This window comes from Gasterosteus aculeatus, chromosome 11, assembly GCF_964276395.1.
Source record: "Gasterosteus aculeatus chromosome 11, fGasAcu3.hap1.1, whole genome shotgun sequence".
Lineage (NCBI taxonomy): Eukaryota > Metazoa > Chordata > Actinopteri > Perciformes > Gasterosteidae > Gasterosteus > Gasterosteus aculeatus.
In genome coordinates, this window is record NC_135699.1 from 10854269 (window position 1) to 10874828 (window position 20560).

Here is a 20560-nt window from a genome sequence, read left to right on the forward strand (position 1 = left end):
CATTTTGAGAATAATCAACATATTTTATGTTAGGGAATGTTCCATAGAATGATACATAGCCTATACCAGGGGTATGAATAGCCTCACTAAATATTTTATCGTGTGATTGGATTAGCTTCAGAGAGCCTCTGTGACTCGTGTCACATTTCAGCGGCGCAGTGAGACCTCTCTCTTATCCCTCCTCTCTGGCCAAAGGGAGTTATTTGATTGGCTGTTCGTTTGACGCGCTGACGGGTGGGCGTGCCGTGCGCTGACTCGCGGACCGCCGCACAGTCGCACAGTCGCTCCAGTTGATCTCAATCATCCGACGAAATGTTTGCAGGTCAGTTTGTTTGATAAGATCACTCGAAGTTCCCGTCGATGAGAAGGAGCAGCTACGTGCGGGGAGGTTGTTGCTGCGGAGCCGTGAGCGCTGACTCACGAGGCGTCGAGAAGGTGAAGTGAAAGCGAAAGGGATTTTCTCCAGGCTCATAAGGTACATTACAGTTAAAAAACTGTTACTTTTTATTTGCAGGCGTCCAAAGATGAAGTGCCCAGCTTGTGACCACGTTATTTTGGAGCTAAAAGCCAAGTTCTGCAGTGCGTGTGGCTGCATGCTATCAGTCCAACCTGCTAACACACAAGGTGAGTGGAGTTGTGAACACAGCATACCGAATGTAATTTCCCGGAAATTGAGGTACACTAATTGCTATAAAGTGCTGATGGGTGTATGTGTTTAGACGTGACTTGAACACCTTTTATTCTGTACAATTTTCATGACATGAACCTAAATTATAGTACTTATTAAAAGATTTGATGAGAATATTAAGCGGCTGATGTGAAAAGAAGTGATCAGTAAGTATTACTCTCTCTGCTCATTGAATGATCTGGGTTGGGATTAACTTCTCCCCACCTCAGTATCTAGTATCTGCTCCAAAAATGACATACCAATGTTAAAAAGTGTAATAACTCTGCAACTACTTTGCCTATCCGACCTTTTCTTTTCCGTCAGGATGAAGGGGAAGCCCTTTGAGCGTTGTGATGATTAAAAATCAGTATATATGTTACTGGTGAAGAAATGAATCAATTTTTGAGAATTGCCTGAAAGCATTGTAAAACATGGAGATTCCAGTCTAAAAACACATCTGCGTGATAGCCCAGCGTGTGGACAGTAATCATGGAAAGTTTCACATATTTTCTAACTTGTTGGATTTGCGTTTGTAGCATTTTCGGATGAGTGGATATTGTAGCTAAGAGTACAGGATATTCCTGTTGGAAGTTGGATTTTGCTCAGTCCGGCTCCCTTTAGGGGAACCTCGGACAGTGAAGGCAGCTGTGTGAGGTGACCTTTGAGTCATTGATGTCAGGTACTTCATAAAAAGCCTGCATGGAAAATGCAAACTTGAGCCATATAACATCACGATCAAGCTCACATGTTTGTTTGTTTCCAGATACAACAGATCAGCCCAAACACTTGGTGGCAGACTCGGAAGGTGCGGCTGACAAATCTGTGTCTGAAGAAAACGACCCACCTGCGAACAGTACAGAGTCTAAAAAATCCCCCAAACGACCAAATGATGAGAGCAGCGTCAACCCAAAGAAAAAAGTAGGTGTCACTGTCACTGTTCCCCAGCGGTTCAAAGTTCTCTCTTCATATAATGTGCTGACTTAACATGGCGGTGAGTCCTAAGGGATTCTTGTTCAGTTTGTGACAATAAATCCTACAAACTCTCCCTGTTGAAGTCAGAATACTGTGATGCCATTCTGCTATTTACTATAAGTATTTTTTAGTACCTTGTACTAGTAAACGGGCTCTAAAAATAAAAAAAGATTTATTATTGTAAATAACATGGTTATTTAACTGGTTAACTGGTTAGAAGAGGTTTATCTCTTTTTTTAGACTCTGTGCTCTAAAATGTAAACTAGTTTGTTAAATTGATCATCTACCTCTTGGTCTTTATAGAAAAGAAACAAGAAGAAGAAAAAGAAAAAAAAGGATGACAACTTGTCATCCGACCAAGACCTGTCCCATGTGTCCCTGGAAGACAACCAGGGGAAGGAGACGGCGATTGGGAGGGACTCCTCTGACAGCGAAAGCTCCGATAATGCGAAGGATTACACTCCGGAGCCACTGGAGGACGGGCCCTCCTCACTAGAGAGCCAGCCCCGTTCTTTATCCGCCAACAATGCCGCTGCACCACCTAAAAACACACCAGGGCTTCAAGGACAAACATCTGCCGCCGCAGCCGAGGAAAAGCCCGCGAGGCAGCCTGAGGGAGCTCCGTGTAACCCTGACGAGGAAGAGCGCAGTCCACCGAAGTCTACCCCGGACCAGGCAATCAAAACCGCACCCGCTGACACTCCGGCACCGGTCTCAAAAGACAGCGACGGGGCCGCTTCTCAGTCGGTTTCAGGCAAAACGACGAAGCCCGCCAACCTTCAAGATCAGAAGGCAGAGAAGAAAAACCTAAAGAACAAAAAAAACACCGCCGCGGCTAATCAACCCGCACTGGACCAAAATGCCAACGTGGAGCCCAAAGCGAAGCCGACGGGACAAAGCAAACCGAAGGAAAAGAGTCAGCAGGACCAGAAGCCCAAGCAGAACCAGGCGGCTGAACCACAGATGGTCTTTGGTCCTCAAAAGCCCTCAAAGGTAATGCTGACTAAAAACAATACCAAATCATCAGCCTACAATATATTCTTTTTGAAAGGAAATGAGTTTGGGTATTTCACCTGCATGCATGATTCTGCTGGTGCAGGCCGAGAGCCCCGGAGGCTCCAGCGTGGACCCAGAGGGGACCGCGAAGCACGCGACGGGTCAGCGGGCCGCCAGCGAGGCGGAGTCGACTGCGGCGCCAAGTCCGGGTGCCGACAAAGGAAGCAAAGAAGAAGGCGGCAAGTCCGGCGCCCCGGTTGATCCGACACCCAAAAGGTGATGGAGCTCTCCCAGACTGTTTGTGGTCGTTTTCTGTAGGTCACCGCAGTGTGAACGTTACATTACACGTGGCTGCGTGTGTTTGCTTTCGTAGGCCGACCAGGAACAAGACGGTTGCTGCGCGGGACAGACTCACAATCTACTTCCATGCAGTTCTGTCAAAGGACTTCAAATTGGTTCCCAATGAAGATCAAATTTTCATCAGGGCCGGCCACATCATTGGAGACTGGGAGAATGATACATTGGAGCTGTCAGTGACCAGGTACTTGTTCCTTCAATTGACTGGAAAACCGGGCTGCTCATAATGTCATATTTCTCTGACGTAACATAATGCACGTTTGACGTGTTTTTCCTTTCTCACGCAGGGATCTCGGAGAACATGGTTTTCTGGTTGAGGGCAGCCTGCTGACAAACAAAACAGATGCTCAGTCCGTGTCAATACCATACAAATATGTCGTCTACAACCAAAAAAAGAAACAATATCAGTTTGAGTACATTTACAAACTGGATTCTTCACATGAGAACACGAACAGATGTTTGTTCGTGAAACCCCATCTTGTCAATGAGGATGGTAAATGTTAATCTTCATTTGGTACAACTGTATTTATTGCCCAATGACATTACAATAATAATAATAATTTGCTATATTATTAATTACGTTATTGCCTGCATGCAAATCATATCTGATCTTTACACCATGATGTACATTTCTCATAGAATTATTATTTTTTTTTTGTTAAGGGGACTGGCATCAATATGATGACATCATCTGTGCTGAGCCAACAAAGAACATGCTCAAACGCATTAAAGAAACAATCTGGCCTGAACGAAGGAAGACTCTGGTTGACGGCAGAAATATCGCGGGGAATATAATGCTGGAGTCCATATTTGATCTTCTAACGAGCTGGACGGATACCAACGTGACAAGTTTTCTGATCCAGCTGAATCAGTTCTGTCAGGTTTATGGGGATCCTTTTGTGTATGAAGAAAAACAAACCAAATGGCAATCTCTAAACTATGGAGCAGATGATGTAAGAATATAATCTCTGTATGCAAGTGTAGTGTAGTGCAGATGTGCCGGTATCACCTGATTTACTCTCTCTCTCTGTCTCTGGTGTGATTTCCTAGGTGAAGACGATGATAAAGGAATTCATGCTGACGCGGGTGATTCCTCAGTTGCAGAGGAATGAAGAAGGGAAGATGCTCTACATCAAGGATCCCGTGAGAGCGGCTGTGATCATGCTCTCTGTATGGTCCAAGCTCAAATTAAAACTGGATAACGGGGAGTTCCATCGGCTCTGCAGTGCGCTTTGTTTACCCAAACTAGAGAAAGAGGAGTTCCTCAAATACTGGGCCGACCTTTCTCAGAGTGTCGCTACTCTCAAAAAGTAGGTGGCAGATCTAATCAATCCTGTAATCTCCTCTATATCAATCCTTTTTCCCAATCTACTCTCTTACTGTTCAGATGCTAATAACAATTTCCTTTCCAGTCTTCCTGACCTATTGGTCAATCTGATAACCATCGTGAGAACCGAAAAAATGCCCAGATGGATTCTGGTGCTGCCGCTCCTCCACCTCCTCAAAGGCACCTCGAAGCCCTTTGAAGCAGTAACTTCTGGGAGCTCTAACACATCGCAGTGGGCAGGTCTGCAAGGTCTTAACGTACCCAATACCCCGGCATACATGAACAGTGGAGATAGGAAGTAAGTGCCTTTGTCAGAGTTCATCTTGAATAAACATCCTTCAGTTTATTAATAGATACACGTGTCTCAACGCATATGTTTACCTACTCTTCTGTTTTCAGGGCAATGGTGAATGTGTTCAAAAGCCACAGTTACCTGATGGAAGTGGACCCACTATTAGTGCGCTCCTGCTTGTTCTTGATGCCGTTTGAAGGCCTGATGGACTGTGTCTCCAACATCAACCCGGAGCTGTTGGACACGCTGCACGCGTTCACCAACAAGGCTCCCCAAGAAATATCTTATTCTGACTTTGAGGTAAAGCGGTAACCCGTATTCAAAATAAAACAATTCAGCCGTATACTAAAGTTGAATTAACAATCTTGCATTTCTGCTTTGCAGGCAGTATCTGCCATTCTCTCACACATCCAAGGAAGACTGATTGAGGAAAAATACAGGTCATTGGCTCTTCTAGAATTAGCAGATTCTTAATTGAATATTTTAATGAAATTTACCAGTCTAATCTTCTCTACCTGTTTTCTTCTTAGTTATTTTACCGCAGCTTACAGGAGAGAGTGCCTAGTAACAGCAGTGAAGCTGTTACAGAAGCTCTGCAAGGGAGTCAAACCATCAGCATACAGCCAGAAATACTGTGATATTCCTGTAGCTTGTGTAAATCTGGTTGCATCAGTGTCAGACTTTGTGCACTGTAACGGGCCGCAGGTATGTGAAGTTAATCTCATAAACTAAGAGTTTAGCATTTAGACATCATTTAGTCTTTTCTCAATTACTGTTTTTTTTATTTTCAAGGAGACTCCGGAAGGAGGAAGAGAGCAGCAATATGGAAAAGACTCTGTGATCTCTGAAGCAAAGGACATCATGAGAACATGGATCAGTTGCTCCTTTAAGGACGCTTTGCTGAAGAGCAGCTTCACCTCCTTGTACCGAGTTGAGGCCACATCGGAGATTGAAGTGAGCAGATTTCTTGGGTTTTTTAAAAAGTAACGGACAATTTACATATCCTTGGTAGGGAAGGCTGCATAATGGTTTTCTTGGCCGTACGTTTCAGATGTGGAGCAACGTAATTTCCATCCACTTCAAAGACGAAGATTGCACAAAAGAATGGAGACAGACATTCATGATGGATTTCGAGGGCAAGTACAAACGGGTAAGTGACATGTTCTCCAGATCCCAATTTTATTTCTTCATCCTTTTCGATGGAGTCGTAACGAGTTAATGAGTCTGTCTGATTTTAGGAATCCGCTGAGAATCAAATCGAATTCTACTGCAAAAAGATAGAAGAGCTGAGTGAATCTCATCCACATGTTGCTGCTAGTGTCGAGAGATGTGCTCTCGAGGCTGTTACCTCGTTGTGCCAGGTATGAAGACTTCTCATTCCCTTTTATATTGTATTTGTACCACCTCCGCCCCCCTCGAGGTGACGTAATCCTCCCCCCAACCACTGAAGATAATTATGTTATTCATATTTATTTTACTGTCTATACCAGGGGTGGGAAAACTTTTTGACTCGCGGGCCACAATGAGTTCTAAAATTTGACAGAGGGGCCGGGCCAGGAACAGATGGATGGAGTGTAGGCCTGTCGCATGTGTGCGATATGTCATTTTATCACGGAAAAGAGCCACGACACGCTAACTAGCTAAGAAGCTAACTCGCTGGCCAGTTGCTAGCAAGCAGAGGCGAACATCTGTTCGGTTAGCCAGCGAGTGGCAAAGAGCTGTTTGCAGCCACAACAAGTTAACACTCTTAACACGATAACAGGCTAACGTTAACTCGGCGGTTACAAGCTAACTCGCCGGCCAGTTGCGAGTGGGCGTCTCGGTCCTTTTCGGGGTCAATGAATTAATGTGTTTACTTGAAATAGCAATACCGTGAGATACCGGGATACCGTCAGAATCTTTCTTAATACCGTGGTATGGATTTTTGGCCATACCGGGCAGCCCTAATGCAGGGTAATATTTAATACTGTTTTATCTCAAATGCAGACCAAGTCAGAGGGAAAGGTGTTTGAGAAGTTCAAGGTAAACTCGAAGTTTGGGAAACTCATCTCGGCCATTATCCAGAAGTCTTGGCCCAAGGACAATCATGGAAATTATCGGGAAGAAGAAGAACTGGTCCTTCAGCATCTCCTCTCCTGGACGGCCGCCAAAGACTACTTTAAACTGCACGGTATCTCCTCTGGAATACATTTTTTAAACACACAACAAATAAATAACCTCTGTGCTCTAAGGAGGTAGAATATAAAAATACGAAAACCATGACCTGTAATTCAGGAAGATCAATCACCTGCTAAGTAGAGTAGAAATCGAGCCTTCAATTTGTGACTTTTGACAAAAAACGTAACGTGTCATTTCTGTGATTGCAGGCACAGACGAAAAGCTGATTGAGAAACTCTCCCAAGACGCCAGGGACAGAATAGCCATAGCCATATCGTCCTTCTCAGCCATCGTCAATCGTCTGGTCCACGGAGACATTAAGACCAGCCTGCTCAATATTGTTCTGGAGAAGAGAAATGCCTTCTTAGAACTTCTGAAGATTGGTAATAATTCTTCTTGTCACCCAAGATTTCCCAAGAATATTGTAATAAATTCATAAAAAAGAACAGTCGACCATATCATTTCATATGATAGCAAGTACTGGCCTAATCGTTAGTTCATGTGTGATTTGATGTCAACAGACTGCCTCTCTGAGAATGAACAATACAGGGATAATGCCAAAATGAAGAGGCTGTTACAGTGCAGAGAGGCTGAATTGAAAGATGTCTACCATGAGAAGGCGCTTTTGGACATCTTCTTAACAAAGAGCAACGTACTCGGGACATATATGACAGGTATGGCAATGAATCTCGTTTGTTCCGTTTGATCGAGTAGTTGCAAAAAAATGTGACCAACTCTTTATTTTGTTTCCATGACAGTTGACCTCAGTGGCATGCAAGAGAAACAACAGGTGAACATCGAGCTCATGCCCCTGAACCAGTTCATGGAGGTTCATCCATTCGACCGAATGGCCTCTTCCCAAGCCGGTGTTGTCACATACTTTGACCTGGATGAAGACATCCGAAACATGGCCGAGGTCCTATCCACCTTTAAAGATTGTCACATATTCAGTGTGTTTTGGGAAAATACAGCCAAGCGCATGGTTGCTACAGAAACTGAAGACGACTACCTTAATCAAGATGAAGAAGAAGACGACATTGTTGCAACTCCGGAAATGATTCATGATGACATTTTCCAGCCTTGCTATGCCAAGTACAGAGACCTCTACACTTGTCTGAAGGACGGCAGTATAAGGCTTGAGGAGGTAAACCAGTTCTTCAGAGATTACAAGGGAAAGTACGAAGAGCTTGCAGAGGAACTGGACATCATGCGGAACGTTGATAAATCCCCCGACAAACAGTGGATCCTCACCAGGGTCCAACAGATCGAGCAGTATCACGAGCTCCATCTTGCTGTGGCTTCGGCCGAAATGATCACGAAGGTCAAAGAGACGCTCTGTCTTCAAGGGAACTTCCGGGTGTTGGAGACACTCACAGGAGTTGTAAGTGGACATGATTTTAACTAAATGTATCGCAGACAAAAATGCTACAAATCATGGGAAGAACAAATTTGCTGTAACCCTCCAGCTCCACGTTAAATGTGCATTGCCTTTTAAAAAAAATTTTTTTAATGATAAATTATGGTTGTACTTTGACTCTCTTCCTTCAGAATCATGCCGACTTTCAGACCGAGCAGCTCAACAGGATTGACGATGACTTGATGCAGGCAAAGATGGCCCTCGTGGACATCACCGAGTCCCGCAGACTGTGCTTACAGGAGCTGGGACTCAGAGGACACTTTGTGAAATGGGTAAAAGATGCCCTCGAAGGTAAGTATTTTTAATCCAATGACATTTTATTGTAAGCCTCATTCAGGTGAAGTCTTCAATATGTAATGTTTTTTTTTTAGATATCAATGAGTTGAAGGTGTTTGTTGACCTGGCTTCGATCTCCGCGGGAGAGAATGACATGGACGTGGATCGCGTCGCCTGCTTCCACGACGCAGTCCTTGGCTACTCTTCAATGCTGTACGAGCTTAAACCAGACTCTGATTTTCATGTCTTCAAAGAGGTGGTCAAGAAGCTCTGGAGAGCTTTGGAGAATGACAGCAACCTACCAAAGAAACTAGTAAGTAGACCCATGGTCAACATTACCACAAAAAATGAGGGCTGTCAATAGATTAAAAAAAAATTAACCAATCGCACATTTTGAAATTCATTAATCTCGATCAATGGCGATTAAGGAATGTTGTTGTTCCAATGTTGTTTATAATGAATGTTTGTTTTTCTTTTAAAGACTAAGTCTTTAAAGTAATGAGTTATTACGTTAGAAAGTATGTATTTTAGACACTGTTGTTTAATTCTTAATGTTATTTTAAACACATACTACACACATTTGATCATCTTGGAGGCAGAATTCCACCGCGTGGATCATGTTGAACTCGCGAATCTTCCTGCTGTCCTCGTGCACTTTGCTCTCAACTCTCCATCATTTGACGGCTGTGCTTGAAGCGCCACAATCTCCCCACATTTAGCCAGAATGTTTTCAAACCGCGTCTTTTAGGGACACAGTGGTGGTCCTCTGCAGACTGTGTGCCGCGCAGGGTTAGGGTTAGATGTTGAGATGGAGCATAGCAGTGCTTTAAGTGGTCTGTTTGACACTCACCCTCCTTTTGTTTGACACGTGGAGTAATTCCTCTGCACAGTTCTCTGCTGTATGTCACACCTCTGTTTTATTTTACTTCCAATGCAAAAAGCTCTCTCTATCTTGATGTAACTAACTGTAGCTAGCGGCCGTTTCGTTTCCGCGGTTAATTTCCGGTTTACTTCCGGGATCGGAAGTAAACAAACAACCGTTAACTAAGTTAAAATATTTTGTTGCATTAATCTAGGCCACATTAATCGCATAGATTAATGCGTTAATGTTGACAGCCTTACTATAAATACTAAAACAAAGCTTAATTAAATCCAAAACTGGAAAATATACTTTGTCATTCACGCATAATTTACTAATCTCTGGCTGGTTGAGCTTTTGCTGAAAATGGAGAATACAAATAATAAATGCAGAAAACTCATGTCAAAGTTACCATACAGTTAGGAGACGTGAGTTCACTAATCCAAATTAAACCGCACTATTTACTATGTTAATCATCTTTTGCAGCGTGACAGCGCACGCCATTTGGAGTGGCTAAAGACTGTGAAGGACAGTCACGGGTCGGTGGAGCTGTCGTCACTCTCTTTAGCATCAGCCATCAACAACAAGGGCATCTACCTGATCAGTGCTCAAGGTGTAAAAAAGGTAACGATGATGATCCCGTCACTATGTCCATGCTGCACAGAGATGTCGCGATGTTTGAGAGTGTATTTTGTTTTTTTTTAATCCAGCTGAGTCTCGACACTGCCCTGAAGCTGCAGATTCCTGAGGAGCACGACGAGGGTCAGCAGATGCGCTCCTATTCTCTCGAGGACCTGCGTGAGCTGCAGAACAAACTCATGCTGATGTCAGGGAAAGGGGATCAGGGCCAGAATGAAGTCGATCACTTTGCAGAGGTATATTGATATGTTTTATTTTGAAGTTGTGAGCCTAGGCCACTTTGTTTAGCCTTAACAACGCACAGTATTACTTTAGTAAGTAAAGAAATACAAGAAGGATTGGAAGTTTCACCTAACTTACGGTTTGTATTCATTTTTTCAGGTTTTTGCCAGTGTTCAAAGACTGGCTGAAGCATTCATTGCCCTCTACACTGCTGGCAACCCTCTGTTCAGACACTGGGAAGCTACGATCAACTGTAGTTTAAGGAGTGAGGAACCCAGCATTGTGATGGACTTCAATCTGGGCAGTGTTCTCAGTGTTGTTATAGTGGAAGGCAGCATAGAGGAGCAACTCCCTGAGTTTTGTAGGAAAATGGAGAAGTGCCTGCACTATTGGATGAACTTTGTGGACAAACAGCGGTCCCAGCATTATTATCTGAACTACTATACAGCCGAGCAGGTCGTCTACCTCTGCAGCAAGCTGAGTCAGCAAAATGTCACCAACGTGGAGGACCAAATTCTCATGATGCTCTCCTTTGTTAAGTCAAATTGCACAGCTTCAGACTTGAGGCAGGTCTGGCATGAACTCCAGTATGAGATCCTCACCAAACCACTTGAGCAAAATGAAGACATTGAGTTCCAGACTTTTGTAATGGTACAGAGTGAGCTGGGGGACCCAGACTTCAACAGCGAGTTGGATCCCCTTCTAAGTCTCGCGGAACAAGCCAATGGTTCTCAACAATTTGATCTGATATGGAATGCATATATGAAAGACATGAAGGATTATCTTCCGCACATTCTCGACATCAGAAGTCTCGGAAGACTGCTGGAGATCCTCGCCAACAAAAAAGATGAGAGCGAGGAAGACGTTTCGCCCTATAACATTCTGGACTTCGTTAGGAGGCTTCTACCTCAAGGCCTGACCACTGGAAATCCAAACCTCGTTGTTTGCCCGCACGACGAGGTCTTGACATCTTGCATTTCCGTTTACATGAGTAGCGGACAAGAGACACTTCCCACGTATGATGAGGTCCTCCTGTGCAACTCCTCGACACCATATGAACAGGTGGAACTTTTCCTCAGACGCTGTCTCAGCCCAGGCTACCCGGGACAGAAGATCTACTGTCTGCTCTTTGGAGATCTGCTCACTTACGATGTGAGCTCTAAAGTAGAGAACTTTTTTCAGCGAATGAAAATGCAGAGCAGGAAAGACTACAGACTCGTTATCATCTGCAGCTCGGAAAGGGAACATGCCTACCTTCCGTCAGCCTTCAGCCGCTACAGGTTGCACGTAGTTCCCCAGGAACCACTGGCGAGGATCCAGCAATACCTCCACAAGCACTACGCTGTGCCAGAAGACCAATGCAGTGCTGCAGCTGCATTCAAAGACCGACTGTGCGTTGGCGTCGTATCATCCAAAAGAGCTGGTGTTGGTTAGTATATATGTACGGTACTCTGCTATTTTGAAAGCAGATGGGGAATATCTACCCCCTAACGTTTCTGCATACCTATGATTAAGACTTTTTTTTTTTTTTTTTTTGCAGGTAAATCTCTCTACATCAACAGGCTGCATAGTAAACTCAAGTGCTTAACCGAAAGGCCGTCAATGATGAGATGCATTCGCTTGGTGGAACCAAATGTTGACGAGAATGTCATCCTTCAATCTCTGCTGGACACCCCGAAGAGGAAGGAACTTTCAATGTTCCATTTTGACGTCACATCAGTGGTAATAATGACTCTCAAGTTGTATTCATCTTAATGTGATGTAGCATTATTTATATGAAATCTCTTGACATCATACACATGCCGTTAATGGGAGGTGTTTTATGTGATTTAAAAAGGTGCAGAAAGGTCTCCACGAGTTTCTTTTCAAATTGTTGATTCTGCGCTACTTGATGGACTCTGAGGGAAAGACTTGGAAGTGCAGTGACGAACAGCTGTATGTCATAGAGATTTTGAAGCCGACCGCCAGGTCAACCAGAAACGCTTCACGCCAGGTAGGAGTTTCTACAAGTTTGTCAGCTTCGCTTTGTCGTCTGAATCTAAATGGTCGCTCACCCTCTGCTTTCTCCATAGGCTCAAAGTGAGAACACCACATTCACGGATGTCTTTCCAAACATTTTCTGCCGACCCCCCAAAAAGGTGCTAATGCTGGAGATGAGGAAGCAAGAAGACCCAAACATTGTGAGCACTGACGACCCACTGATGGATGATGAAGAGTTCAGGAGTGCATCCTTTCAGCGACCGTATCAGTATCTCACCAGATTTCATAACCACAATGATCTTGATGGGTTCAGATATCAGGATGTTGAAGGCTCACATGTGGAATGTCTTCAGATGCTTCTCATGTACTGCGGAATGCTGGACCCATCCTGGGCAGAACTGAGAAATTTTGCATGGTTCCTCAACCTTCAGTTGAAAGACTGTGAGACATCTGTTTTTTGTGATGCCACTTTTACCGGAGATACGCTGACTGGATTCAAAACCTTTGTGGTTGACTTCATGATTCTGATGGCAAAGGACTTTGCGACTCCATCACTCAGCATCTCTGACCAGAGTCCTGGCATACTGCAGACGGACTCGGGTGTCAAAGATGAAGACCTGGCTCCTTTTCTGATCAGAAAGAGATGGGAAACAGAACCACATCCATATATCTTCTTCAACGACGACCATGAGTCCATGACCTTCATTGGTTTCCACCTTCGGCCCAATGAACAGAACTCTGTGGATGCCATTGAGCCGAATTCTGGAAGGGTGATAAAAAAGAATGTCATGACACGGGTGTTGTATGAAGGCCTGCAGCTTCAGAGAGTCCCATTCAACATCGACTTTGATGGACTTCCGAGAGGGGAAAAAATAGAGAGAATCTGCAATGTTCTTGGTATCCAGTGGCCTCTTGATCCCGATGAAACATATGAGCTGACAACCGACAACATACTGAAGATGCTGGCAATCCATATGCGGTTCAGGTGTGGCATCCCCGTCATTATTATGGGAGAGACAGGGTGTGGCAAGACGAGGCTCATCAAATTTCTTTGCGAGTTGCGGAGGGGTGGAGTCGCCACTGAGAACATGAAACTGGTCAAGGTGCACGGAGGAACAACTTCGGAGATGATTTACACCAAAGTTCGAGAAGCAGAAACTGTTGCTTCTATTAACAAGCTCGACTACGGATTTGACTCTGTTCTTTTCTTTGACGAGGCCAACACTACTGAGGCCATCAGCAGCATCAAGGAGGTCCTCTGTGACGAGACAGTCAAGGGAGAAAGCCTGACACCCAACTGCGGGTTAAAGGTTATCGCAGCATGCAACCCTTACAGGAAGCACACGGATAAAATGATTCGGAGGTTAGAATCGGCCGGCCTCGGGTACAGAGTTGGTGCTGAAGAGACTGATGAAAAGCTTGGGTCCATCCCTCTACGCCAGTTAGTCTATAGGGTCCAAGCATTACCACCAAGTATGATCCCTCTGGTGTGGGATTTTGGACAGTTGAACGATGACACTGAGAAAATATACATCCAGCAGATTGTGCAGAGAGTGGTTGAACGCAAAGCGATCGATCAAAGTTATATCAAGTGCATCACAGATGTCCTTTCGGCTTCACAGAAGTACATGCGGACAAGAAAGAATGAATGCAGCTTTGTCAGCTTGAGAGATGTCGAGCGCTGCATGCAGTCTTTCGTTTGGTTCTGCGACAACCACGTCATGTTGTTTGCAGAGCTTGAAAAATTTGAGAGCGATCAAAAAGCTGAGAGGAATGAAAGGCAGCACAGACAGCCGGACGGCAGAGACCCAGTGCTCTGGTCTCTAGTCATGGCCATAGGCGTTTGCTACCATGCCTGCCTGGAAAAAAAGGATAAATACAGACAGAAAATAAGCACAAGCCTTCCACCAGCATACACCCCAGCAAAGGTAATGCAGGAAATCTCCTTAATGCAGGATTTACTTCTAAATGGTGTCCCAATGGGGGATACTATTGCAAGGAACAGCGCCCTCAAAGAGAATGTCTTCATGATGGTTCTCTGCATTGAGCTAAGAATCCCTCTCTTCTTAGTTGGAAAACCTGGAAGTTCCAAATCTCTCTCCAAAACTCTGGTGGCAGATGCAATGCAGGGCCAAGCCGCTCATTCTGATCTCTTCAAAAAGCTCAAACAAATCCACTTGGTGTCCTTCCAGTGTAGCCCTCACTCAACACCAGAAGGCATCATTAATACATTCAAGCAATGCGGTCGCTTTCAGGAAGGCAAGAACCTCGACGAGTACATTTCAGTAGTGGTTCTCGATGAGATCGGGCTGGCTGAGGACTCTCCAAAGATGCCACTGAAAACCCTCCATCCACTGCTAGAAGAGGGATGCATTGACGATGAGCCACAGCCCCACAAAAAGGTCGGATTCATTGGCATCTCCAACTGGGCTTTAGACCCTGCAAAGATGAACAGAGGCATTTTTGTCTCCCGCGGTGACCCTGATGAGAAGGAACTTGTCGAGAGTGCTAAAGGCATATGCAATTCTGATGCAATGGTTTTGGAGAAGGTCAGAGATACCTTCAAACCCTTTGCAAAAGCCTACATGCACATCTGCCACGAAGGAGGCAAAGGCTTTTTTGGTCTACGGGACTATTACAGCTTGATTAAGATGATTTTTGCTGTGGCCAAGGCTTTTCAAAGGAAGCCCACTGGCGAAGAAATTGTGAAGGCGGTGTTGAGAAATTTCAGTGGAAGAGATGACGTGGATGCGGTTTCCGTCTTCACCAAAAGTCTGAACACTTCTCCCAACGTGCGGAGCATCAGCGCCGTTGAGTTTGTGAGAGAAAACATTCAGGCAGTCGGCCAAGAAGAAGAATGCCGGTACCTGCTGGTGCTGACCAAAAACTATGCAGCCCTGCAGATCCTGCAGCAAACGTTCTTTTCTGACAGCGGTCAGCCAGAAATCATCTTTGGATCCAGTTTCCCGAAAGACCAAGAGTACACCCAAATCTGCCGCAACATCAACAGAGTAAAGATCTGCATGGAGACCGGGCAAACCGTGGTCCTCCTCAATTTGCAGAACCTCTATGAAAGTCTCTACGATGCCCTCAACCAGTACTACGTCTGCTTGGGAGGACAGAAATATGTGGACCTCGGACTGGGAACCCATCGAGTAAAATGCCGGGTGCACAGAGACTTCCGGCTAATCGTTATTGAGGAAAGAGAGGTGGTCTACAAACAGTTCCCCATACCTCTCATCAACAGGCTGGAGAAACACTACCTGGACATCCAAACTGTCCTGAAAACTGAGCAGAAGGAGATGGTGGACCATTTGGAGAAGTGGCTGAGACTTTTTGTGTCCCTCAGCAGTCATCACGCAGCTGTAGCTTACAAGTACCAACCGCCGGACGTCTTCATCGGCTACCACTCGGACACATGTGCGTCCGTGGTGCTACAAGTGATTGAGAAGCAGAAGGACAGCGCGGAGGTCTCCGATCCAGAGAGGAGAATACTGGATGAGGCCAAGCTCATACTGCTCCGATGCGCCACACCAGACTCTGTTGTGCGGTTGGACTGCACAGGCCTTCCCAAAGTGGAGAGTGAAAATCTGGCCAGGGTCTACTTCAAGGAGCAGAACAACAGCTGTTTAGCTGACTTCATCATTGCTCACACGATGCAGGAAGTCCACTGCTACTCCTCCTTCACAGAGGTAAGTACCTTAAAGTTGTCGTACTAGTTTCAAATATATCACGTGGCTCCAAGTGTTGAGTATTTATTCATTCATTTACATTTTCTAAATGTAGGTGACGACATTCTCAAGACTTCTGACAGCATCTGACCTGGAACCACTGGAACAACTGTTGCACAGCGTTGAGCTTCTCTCACTGCAGCAGTTTGACACCGAGCACTCCTACCTGAAAAAGATCAGGTTTGTTAAATTGTTAACAAGGATATAATATTCAAGTAGAATTCCACCCTAAATATAAATTCTCTGTTTTCTTTCAGGAACTTCCTCACTGCCAAAAAGGGAATAAGTAACACCAAACCCTGCAACAAGATCCTCCTCATTCAGTGTGATTTTGATGAAGCCTCTCACAGTGCCAATCTCATCGCATCTGCAAAGTAGGTCCAAGGATTCCTCTCTGTTGGTTATAGATCATCCCTGTGTGGGTTTAACATACTGACTCTTCTACTGTACATTTTTAGGTATTCATCCATAAATGAAATCAACAAGTTAACTCAGGAGAGCATGGGAAGCAGGGTGTTTGTCTACTTCATCACCCGGCTGCCAAGAGTGGAAGGAGGGACCTCCTATGTCGGCTTCCATGGAGGTAAGGCTGGCACAACTAGTGACTTTTAACTTTTTTTCTTTGTCAATTGACGAATAATTATGCTGCATGTTAATGTTAACAGGCCCTTGGAGATCAGTTCACATCGATGACCTCAGGAGGTCAAAAGACATCGTTTCAGACATCAAAGCCTTGCAGAACATGACAATCAGTCAAATGTTTGAAACAAAGAAGGATGAGCCAGAAGGTAATTGATCGCAAATTATGATTTCATTAATTGACATTGTCTTTTTTAGATTAAATTACAAAATTCTTCTCTACAGCCATGGAGCTTGATGACATGTACACCGAGAATGAGCAGGAGGAAGCAGAGTCAAAGGAAAATGTGAGTACAGAAAATGGGTGTATATATAGTTTTCTACTGTTGGAACATCACATATTTGCAATAAATATTTATTTTTGCGGGGGGGAAAATGAACATTTTAACATTGAACATAGCTGCATTAAACATGCCCCTCCTCACACTCACACAAGCGACATCTGTCCTTAACAAGTGTTTCCACCTGCTGCAGGGCTGCTGTGACATTGTGGACACCACAGCGCTGGTGCGGAGCTGCGTGCAGAGCGCCGTGGGCCTGCTGAGGGACCAGGTGGAAAGTGGCCTTCGCAGCACTCAGAGAGTTGAGATCCTGCTGACACTCCTCAGTGACAATGATGAAGTCAAAGGTACAAACAACGACTCTTGCCCAGTGTTTCTGTTTCAGCAGTTCTCAGTGCTCATAATTTCATCTTTCTCTTGTCAGGTGAATTTCTGCAAACTGTGAAACGGCATCTTCATTTGTTGCTGGCAACTCGTGAGAGCAAAGCCTTCTCGTCCACCAAGAACAACTGGGTCATTAAGGAGGCCTCAAACATTGATGCCTTGCAAGAAGGAGGCACCTTCAGGTCAGTGCTTCTGCCTCAGACTGCAACATGTCTATGTTTGCATTTATGTTGTGCTAACTTTTTGAGGATGATGACAGGCACACCTTATGGAAGCGCGTTCGAGCCGCAGTCGTCCCGCTCTTGGCGCAACTGCTCTCAGTCATCGACCGGGACCAAAACTTGGACCTGCTGCTCGATGGAAACTGTGGTGAATTTGTCAAGAGGCTTTGGTTAGATATCTTTGGCAATGAGAAGCTCCTGGACATTCCACACCTAACGCTGGACCAAAAGTAAGTTGTGGGGATATTGCTCTTTTCTAGGGACACCAAATTCCTATTAATAAGACTTAAACTACTGTTCATGGATTTTTTTTAAACAGCTCCGAGACGAGAACAATCCTTGTGCAGAACTACATCGCTCAAGACAGGAACGTGACCTGCAGCATGCCCTTCAGCTGGAGGATCAAAGACTACCTGGAGGAGCTCTGGGTGCATGCGTTCCAACACGAAGGTATGGCCTGTTATCGTGTGCTGTGGATAAATAGCCCGTTACCACCATGATGTTGTTGTGCGAATCGAATGTGTATGTTTGTTAGGTCACACCCAAGGAGAGTTTGATGAGTTATTTTGGAAGACACCACTGGGACGATACATTACGAAGGCAGACGAAGAGACGCAGAGAGAGTTTTTCCAACGCTACCTCCAGGATTTCATCGCCATGACAATGAACGTGACCTGTCCAGAAGATCTGCAGGTTGTTTTTTCTATAATACCTGTTCAGTGGTTTGTGCATGTACTGGATGTACTAATTGCACATTGGCCTTTCTAGCTCCTGTGTGGTGCCCTGAACTGTTGCGTCAGTGAGCTGCGATTGCAGCTCGATGCAGCGGATACAGCATTGTCTCTTCCATGGGTCCATGCTGCGTATCACAAGTTCAAGAACCGGCTGCAGAACCTCTCCAGAATGATCTGCATTGAGCCCCAGGTGACCCAGGACCTCATTAGCAACCATCATACTAGAGGCGGGGTGGAACTGGTGAGCGTCTATACTTTTCCTTTTTCCACTTCAAGGTGTTTGAATTTGGCGTGCGGGATTTTGGCTTCATGGTTCAATTATGTTTGGTGCTTTCAAAATATTTCCATCAGTGTTATGTTAACAATGTTTCCATGTCTCCAAGGTCCTCGATACGTATGCTGCTTTTGCATGTGTGGAGTATCTGGAGCCTCGACTCCTGGACACAAATGTCCGAAGACAAGCCTGGCTCAGACAGGTCAAAAAACTCCAGGTTCCCATTGAGTTGATCTGCTCAGAGGACAGCGTGAGACACTACGGAGAGAGGAGCAAGGTGATCGCCCGTAGAGTCCAGTAAGTAACCAGTGGTCCCAGTGGTTCAGTCAGCTTTAGATACCACTCTAGTTGTACTGAGGTGGATGGGTAATTCTCTTTGTTTCTGTGTTCTTAGGGCTGGATGGAATCGCATATTCACTCTCTCTCTTTTTGTGGAACACATGTTGTTGGACATTGAGCATGTGGAAGAGAAGCTGGCGCCTTTAGTTTTGAAGCACACAAAACTGCTTTGCCAGGTTAGTCTGCGTTATTTGTACTCACCAGATAATGAAGGAATCCATCACCATAAAATGATTACCCCAATAATTCCTGTGCCAAAATTAAGATCTAGCACATCTATTCTTTCATAGTTACTGGAAAAAAATTCAGATCTCAAAACTAAGGAGTCATTTGAGGAAGTAATTGGTTTGCTCAAAACCTGCAAAGACGCAGCCATCGAGTGCATCTTCAGGTAGAAATTCCATTTTCTATTGCTCCCATGTTATCGGAATCTCCCGTGCCGTACTTTGCCCTCCCCCTGTGCCTTCACCTCTAATTGTTTTTCCAGGTTTGGTCTCCCGATTTGCTCAGTGTGTATGGGAGACCCCCAAAATCCGCTCTGCCTGCCGTGTGAACACGTCTACTGTGTAGCCTGCATCAAACAATGGTTGGTTCCTGGTCAGATGTTCTGTCCGTTCTGCATCCACCCAATTGACGAAGACTTCCTCATGGTCCCTTCAGATACCATAAGGTGGGTAGCTGCATGTGGATTAAACCACTCTTTCTCGTTATTGTTCCTCCTATCATTATTGAGTTCTAACCCAAAGTTGTTTACATCGATGTGTGTCTCGTTTTGTGTAGGATTCACATCCAACAACACGCTCAGTTCAGGAAGCAGTGCAATGCTTTCTTCATTGACCTGGTGTCCACTGTGTGCTTCAAGGACAACTCTCCCCCTTGTTCAGCCGTCATTCTCCATCTGCTGTCCTTCCTCATGGTGGAGGCCAACACTGTTCCCATTCTGAGAGGTCAGGCACTGCTCTCAACATGCTCCCACAACCTTGTCTCTAGTTATTCGTATTTTGTCAACTCTAAATATCCTTCTTTTTGTTTTTAGGTAAGCGACACATTCTGACAAAGGTGCTCTCCCCGTTTGATGACTCTGTGGATAAAAATCCAGTGGTTCGGTCAGTCGTGCTCAAACTCCTGCTGAAGTACAGGTGAGGTTGCACATTGTATAAAGCCTGCTCATGTGTGAATTGAAGATCTATAGCCAGTTCTCTAATACTTGTATGAATTGGATGCTGTTTCTGAAGCTTCGATGAAGTCAAAGATTACCTACAGCAGCATCTGGTGGCAGTTGAGCAGAGCAACATCTTGGAGCAAACGGACAAAACCGAGCTCTACTCTTTGTACATGAACTGCCTGGAGGTACATTTGAAGTCTGACTCAGCTATTTATTGAAATAAACTTTTTCTTCAGCAGCACTTAGATGGAAATCTGCTAATCACACATGTGACTCGTATTATCTTGCGTTGTGATTCAACTTTTATAGAATATATATTTGTTTCTCATTTCTGTAGGATTCAATGTTTGAAAGGTTGCACTTCAGGTCCATTGCAGACCGGCGGGTGTGTCTGCAGGCGGAAAGAGACTTTCTGACAGACTTCCTGCAGTCACATGGTCGGTGCGCAGAAACCACTGTGGAGTATCTGCAGCAGCTCGCCAGAGTGCGCATGGACCTGGATATGGCTGCGGGCCTAATCACAGAAAAACACGGAGCCACAGGTGTGTGACTCTTATAGTATTATGGTCACAAAGGCCGTACCCTCACCAGTTACTGAGAGATATAGAGACATCTGTGATTGGTGGGTTTA

General features: G+C 45.0%; 1 protein-coding gene across 3 annotated transcripts in view; it reads left to right on the forward strand.

Annotated features, from left to right (window-relative positions):
* Nucleotides 1-20560, forward strand: part of LOC120828510 (E3 ubiquitin-protein ligase rnf213-alpha) — a 28786-nt gene that overhangs the window by 1296 nt on the left and 6930 nt on the right. For all 3 annotated transcript variants that reach the window (XM_078083755.1, XM_078083757.1, XM_078083756.1), the window contains exons 2-48: nucleotides 323-435; nucleotides 515-624; nucleotides 1431-1585; nucleotides 1943-2632; nucleotides 2739-2911; nucleotides 3009-3176; nucleotides 3280-3485; nucleotides 3656-3945; nucleotides 4043-4302; nucleotides 4405-4617; nucleotides 4719-4911; nucleotides 4996-5051; nucleotides 5142-5316; nucleotides 5404-5565; nucleotides 5663-5761; nucleotides 5850-5972; nucleotides 6598-6781; nucleotides 6978-7151; nucleotides 7290-7442; nucleotides 7527-8149; nucleotides 8317-8476; nucleotides 8557-8774; nucleotides 9807-9944; nucleotides 10031-10195; nucleotides 10341-11610; nucleotides 11722-11903; nucleotides 12019-12174; nucleotides 12254-15853; nucleotides 15948-16072; nucleotides 16150-16266; nucleotides 16351-16475; nucleotides 16558-16680; nucleotides 16757-16818; nucleotides 17006-17159; nucleotides 17237-17378; nucleotides 17456-17647; nucleotides 17737-17867; nucleotides 17953-18110; nucleotides 18186-18392; nucleotides 18535-18722; nucleotides 18820-18940; nucleotides 19055-19155; nucleotides 19252-19434; nucleotides 19545-19711; nucleotides 19801-19903; nucleotides 20000-20114; nucleotides 20267-20471. In XM_078083755.1, the coding sequence (XP_077939881.1) occupies nucleotides 525-624; nucleotides 1431-1585; nucleotides 1943-2632; nucleotides 2739-2911; nucleotides 3009-3176; nucleotides 3280-3485; nucleotides 3656-3945; nucleotides 4043-4302; nucleotides 4405-4617; nucleotides 4719-4911; nucleotides 4996-5051; nucleotides 5142-5316; nucleotides 5404-5565; nucleotides 5663-5761; nucleotides 5850-5972; nucleotides 6598-6781; nucleotides 6978-7151; nucleotides 7290-7442; nucleotides 7527-8149; nucleotides 8317-8476; nucleotides 8557-8774; nucleotides 9807-9944; nucleotides 10031-10195; nucleotides 10341-11610; nucleotides 11722-11903; nucleotides 12019-12174; nucleotides 12254-15853; nucleotides 15948-16072; nucleotides 16150-16266; nucleotides 16351-16475; nucleotides 16558-16680; nucleotides 16757-16818; nucleotides 17006-17159; nucleotides 17237-17378; nucleotides 17456-17647; nucleotides 17737-17867; nucleotides 17953-18110; nucleotides 18186-18392; nucleotides 18535-18722; nucleotides 18820-18940; nucleotides 19055-19155; nucleotides 19252-19434; nucleotides 19545-19711; nucleotides 19801-19903; nucleotides 20000-20114; nucleotides 20267-20471 (12805 nt within the window). In that variant the 5' untranslated portion in view covers nucleotides 323-435; nucleotides 515-524. The remainder of the gene's footprint in view (nucleotides 1-322; nucleotides 436-514; nucleotides 625-1430; nucleotides 1586-1942; nucleotides 2633-2738; nucleotides 2912-3008; nucleotides 3177-3279; nucleotides 3486-3655; nucleotides 3946-4042; nucleotides 4303-4404; nucleotides 4618-4718; nucleotides 4912-4995; nucleotides 5052-5141; nucleotides 5317-5403; nucleotides 5566-5662; nucleotides 5762-5849; nucleotides 5973-6597; nucleotides 6782-6977; nucleotides 7152-7289; nucleotides 7443-7526; nucleotides 8150-8316; nucleotides 8477-8556; nucleotides 8775-9806; nucleotides 9945-10030; nucleotides 10196-10340; nucleotides 11611-11721; nucleotides 11904-12018; nucleotides 12175-12253; nucleotides 15854-15947; nucleotides 16073-16149; nucleotides 16267-16350; nucleotides 16476-16557; nucleotides 16681-16756; nucleotides 16819-17005; nucleotides 17160-17236; nucleotides 17379-17455; nucleotides 17648-17736; nucleotides 17868-17952; nucleotides 18111-18185; nucleotides 18393-18534; nucleotides 18723-18819; nucleotides 18941-19054; nucleotides 19156-19251; nucleotides 19435-19544; nucleotides 19712-19800; nucleotides 19904-19999; nucleotides 20115-20266; nucleotides 20472-20560) is intronic.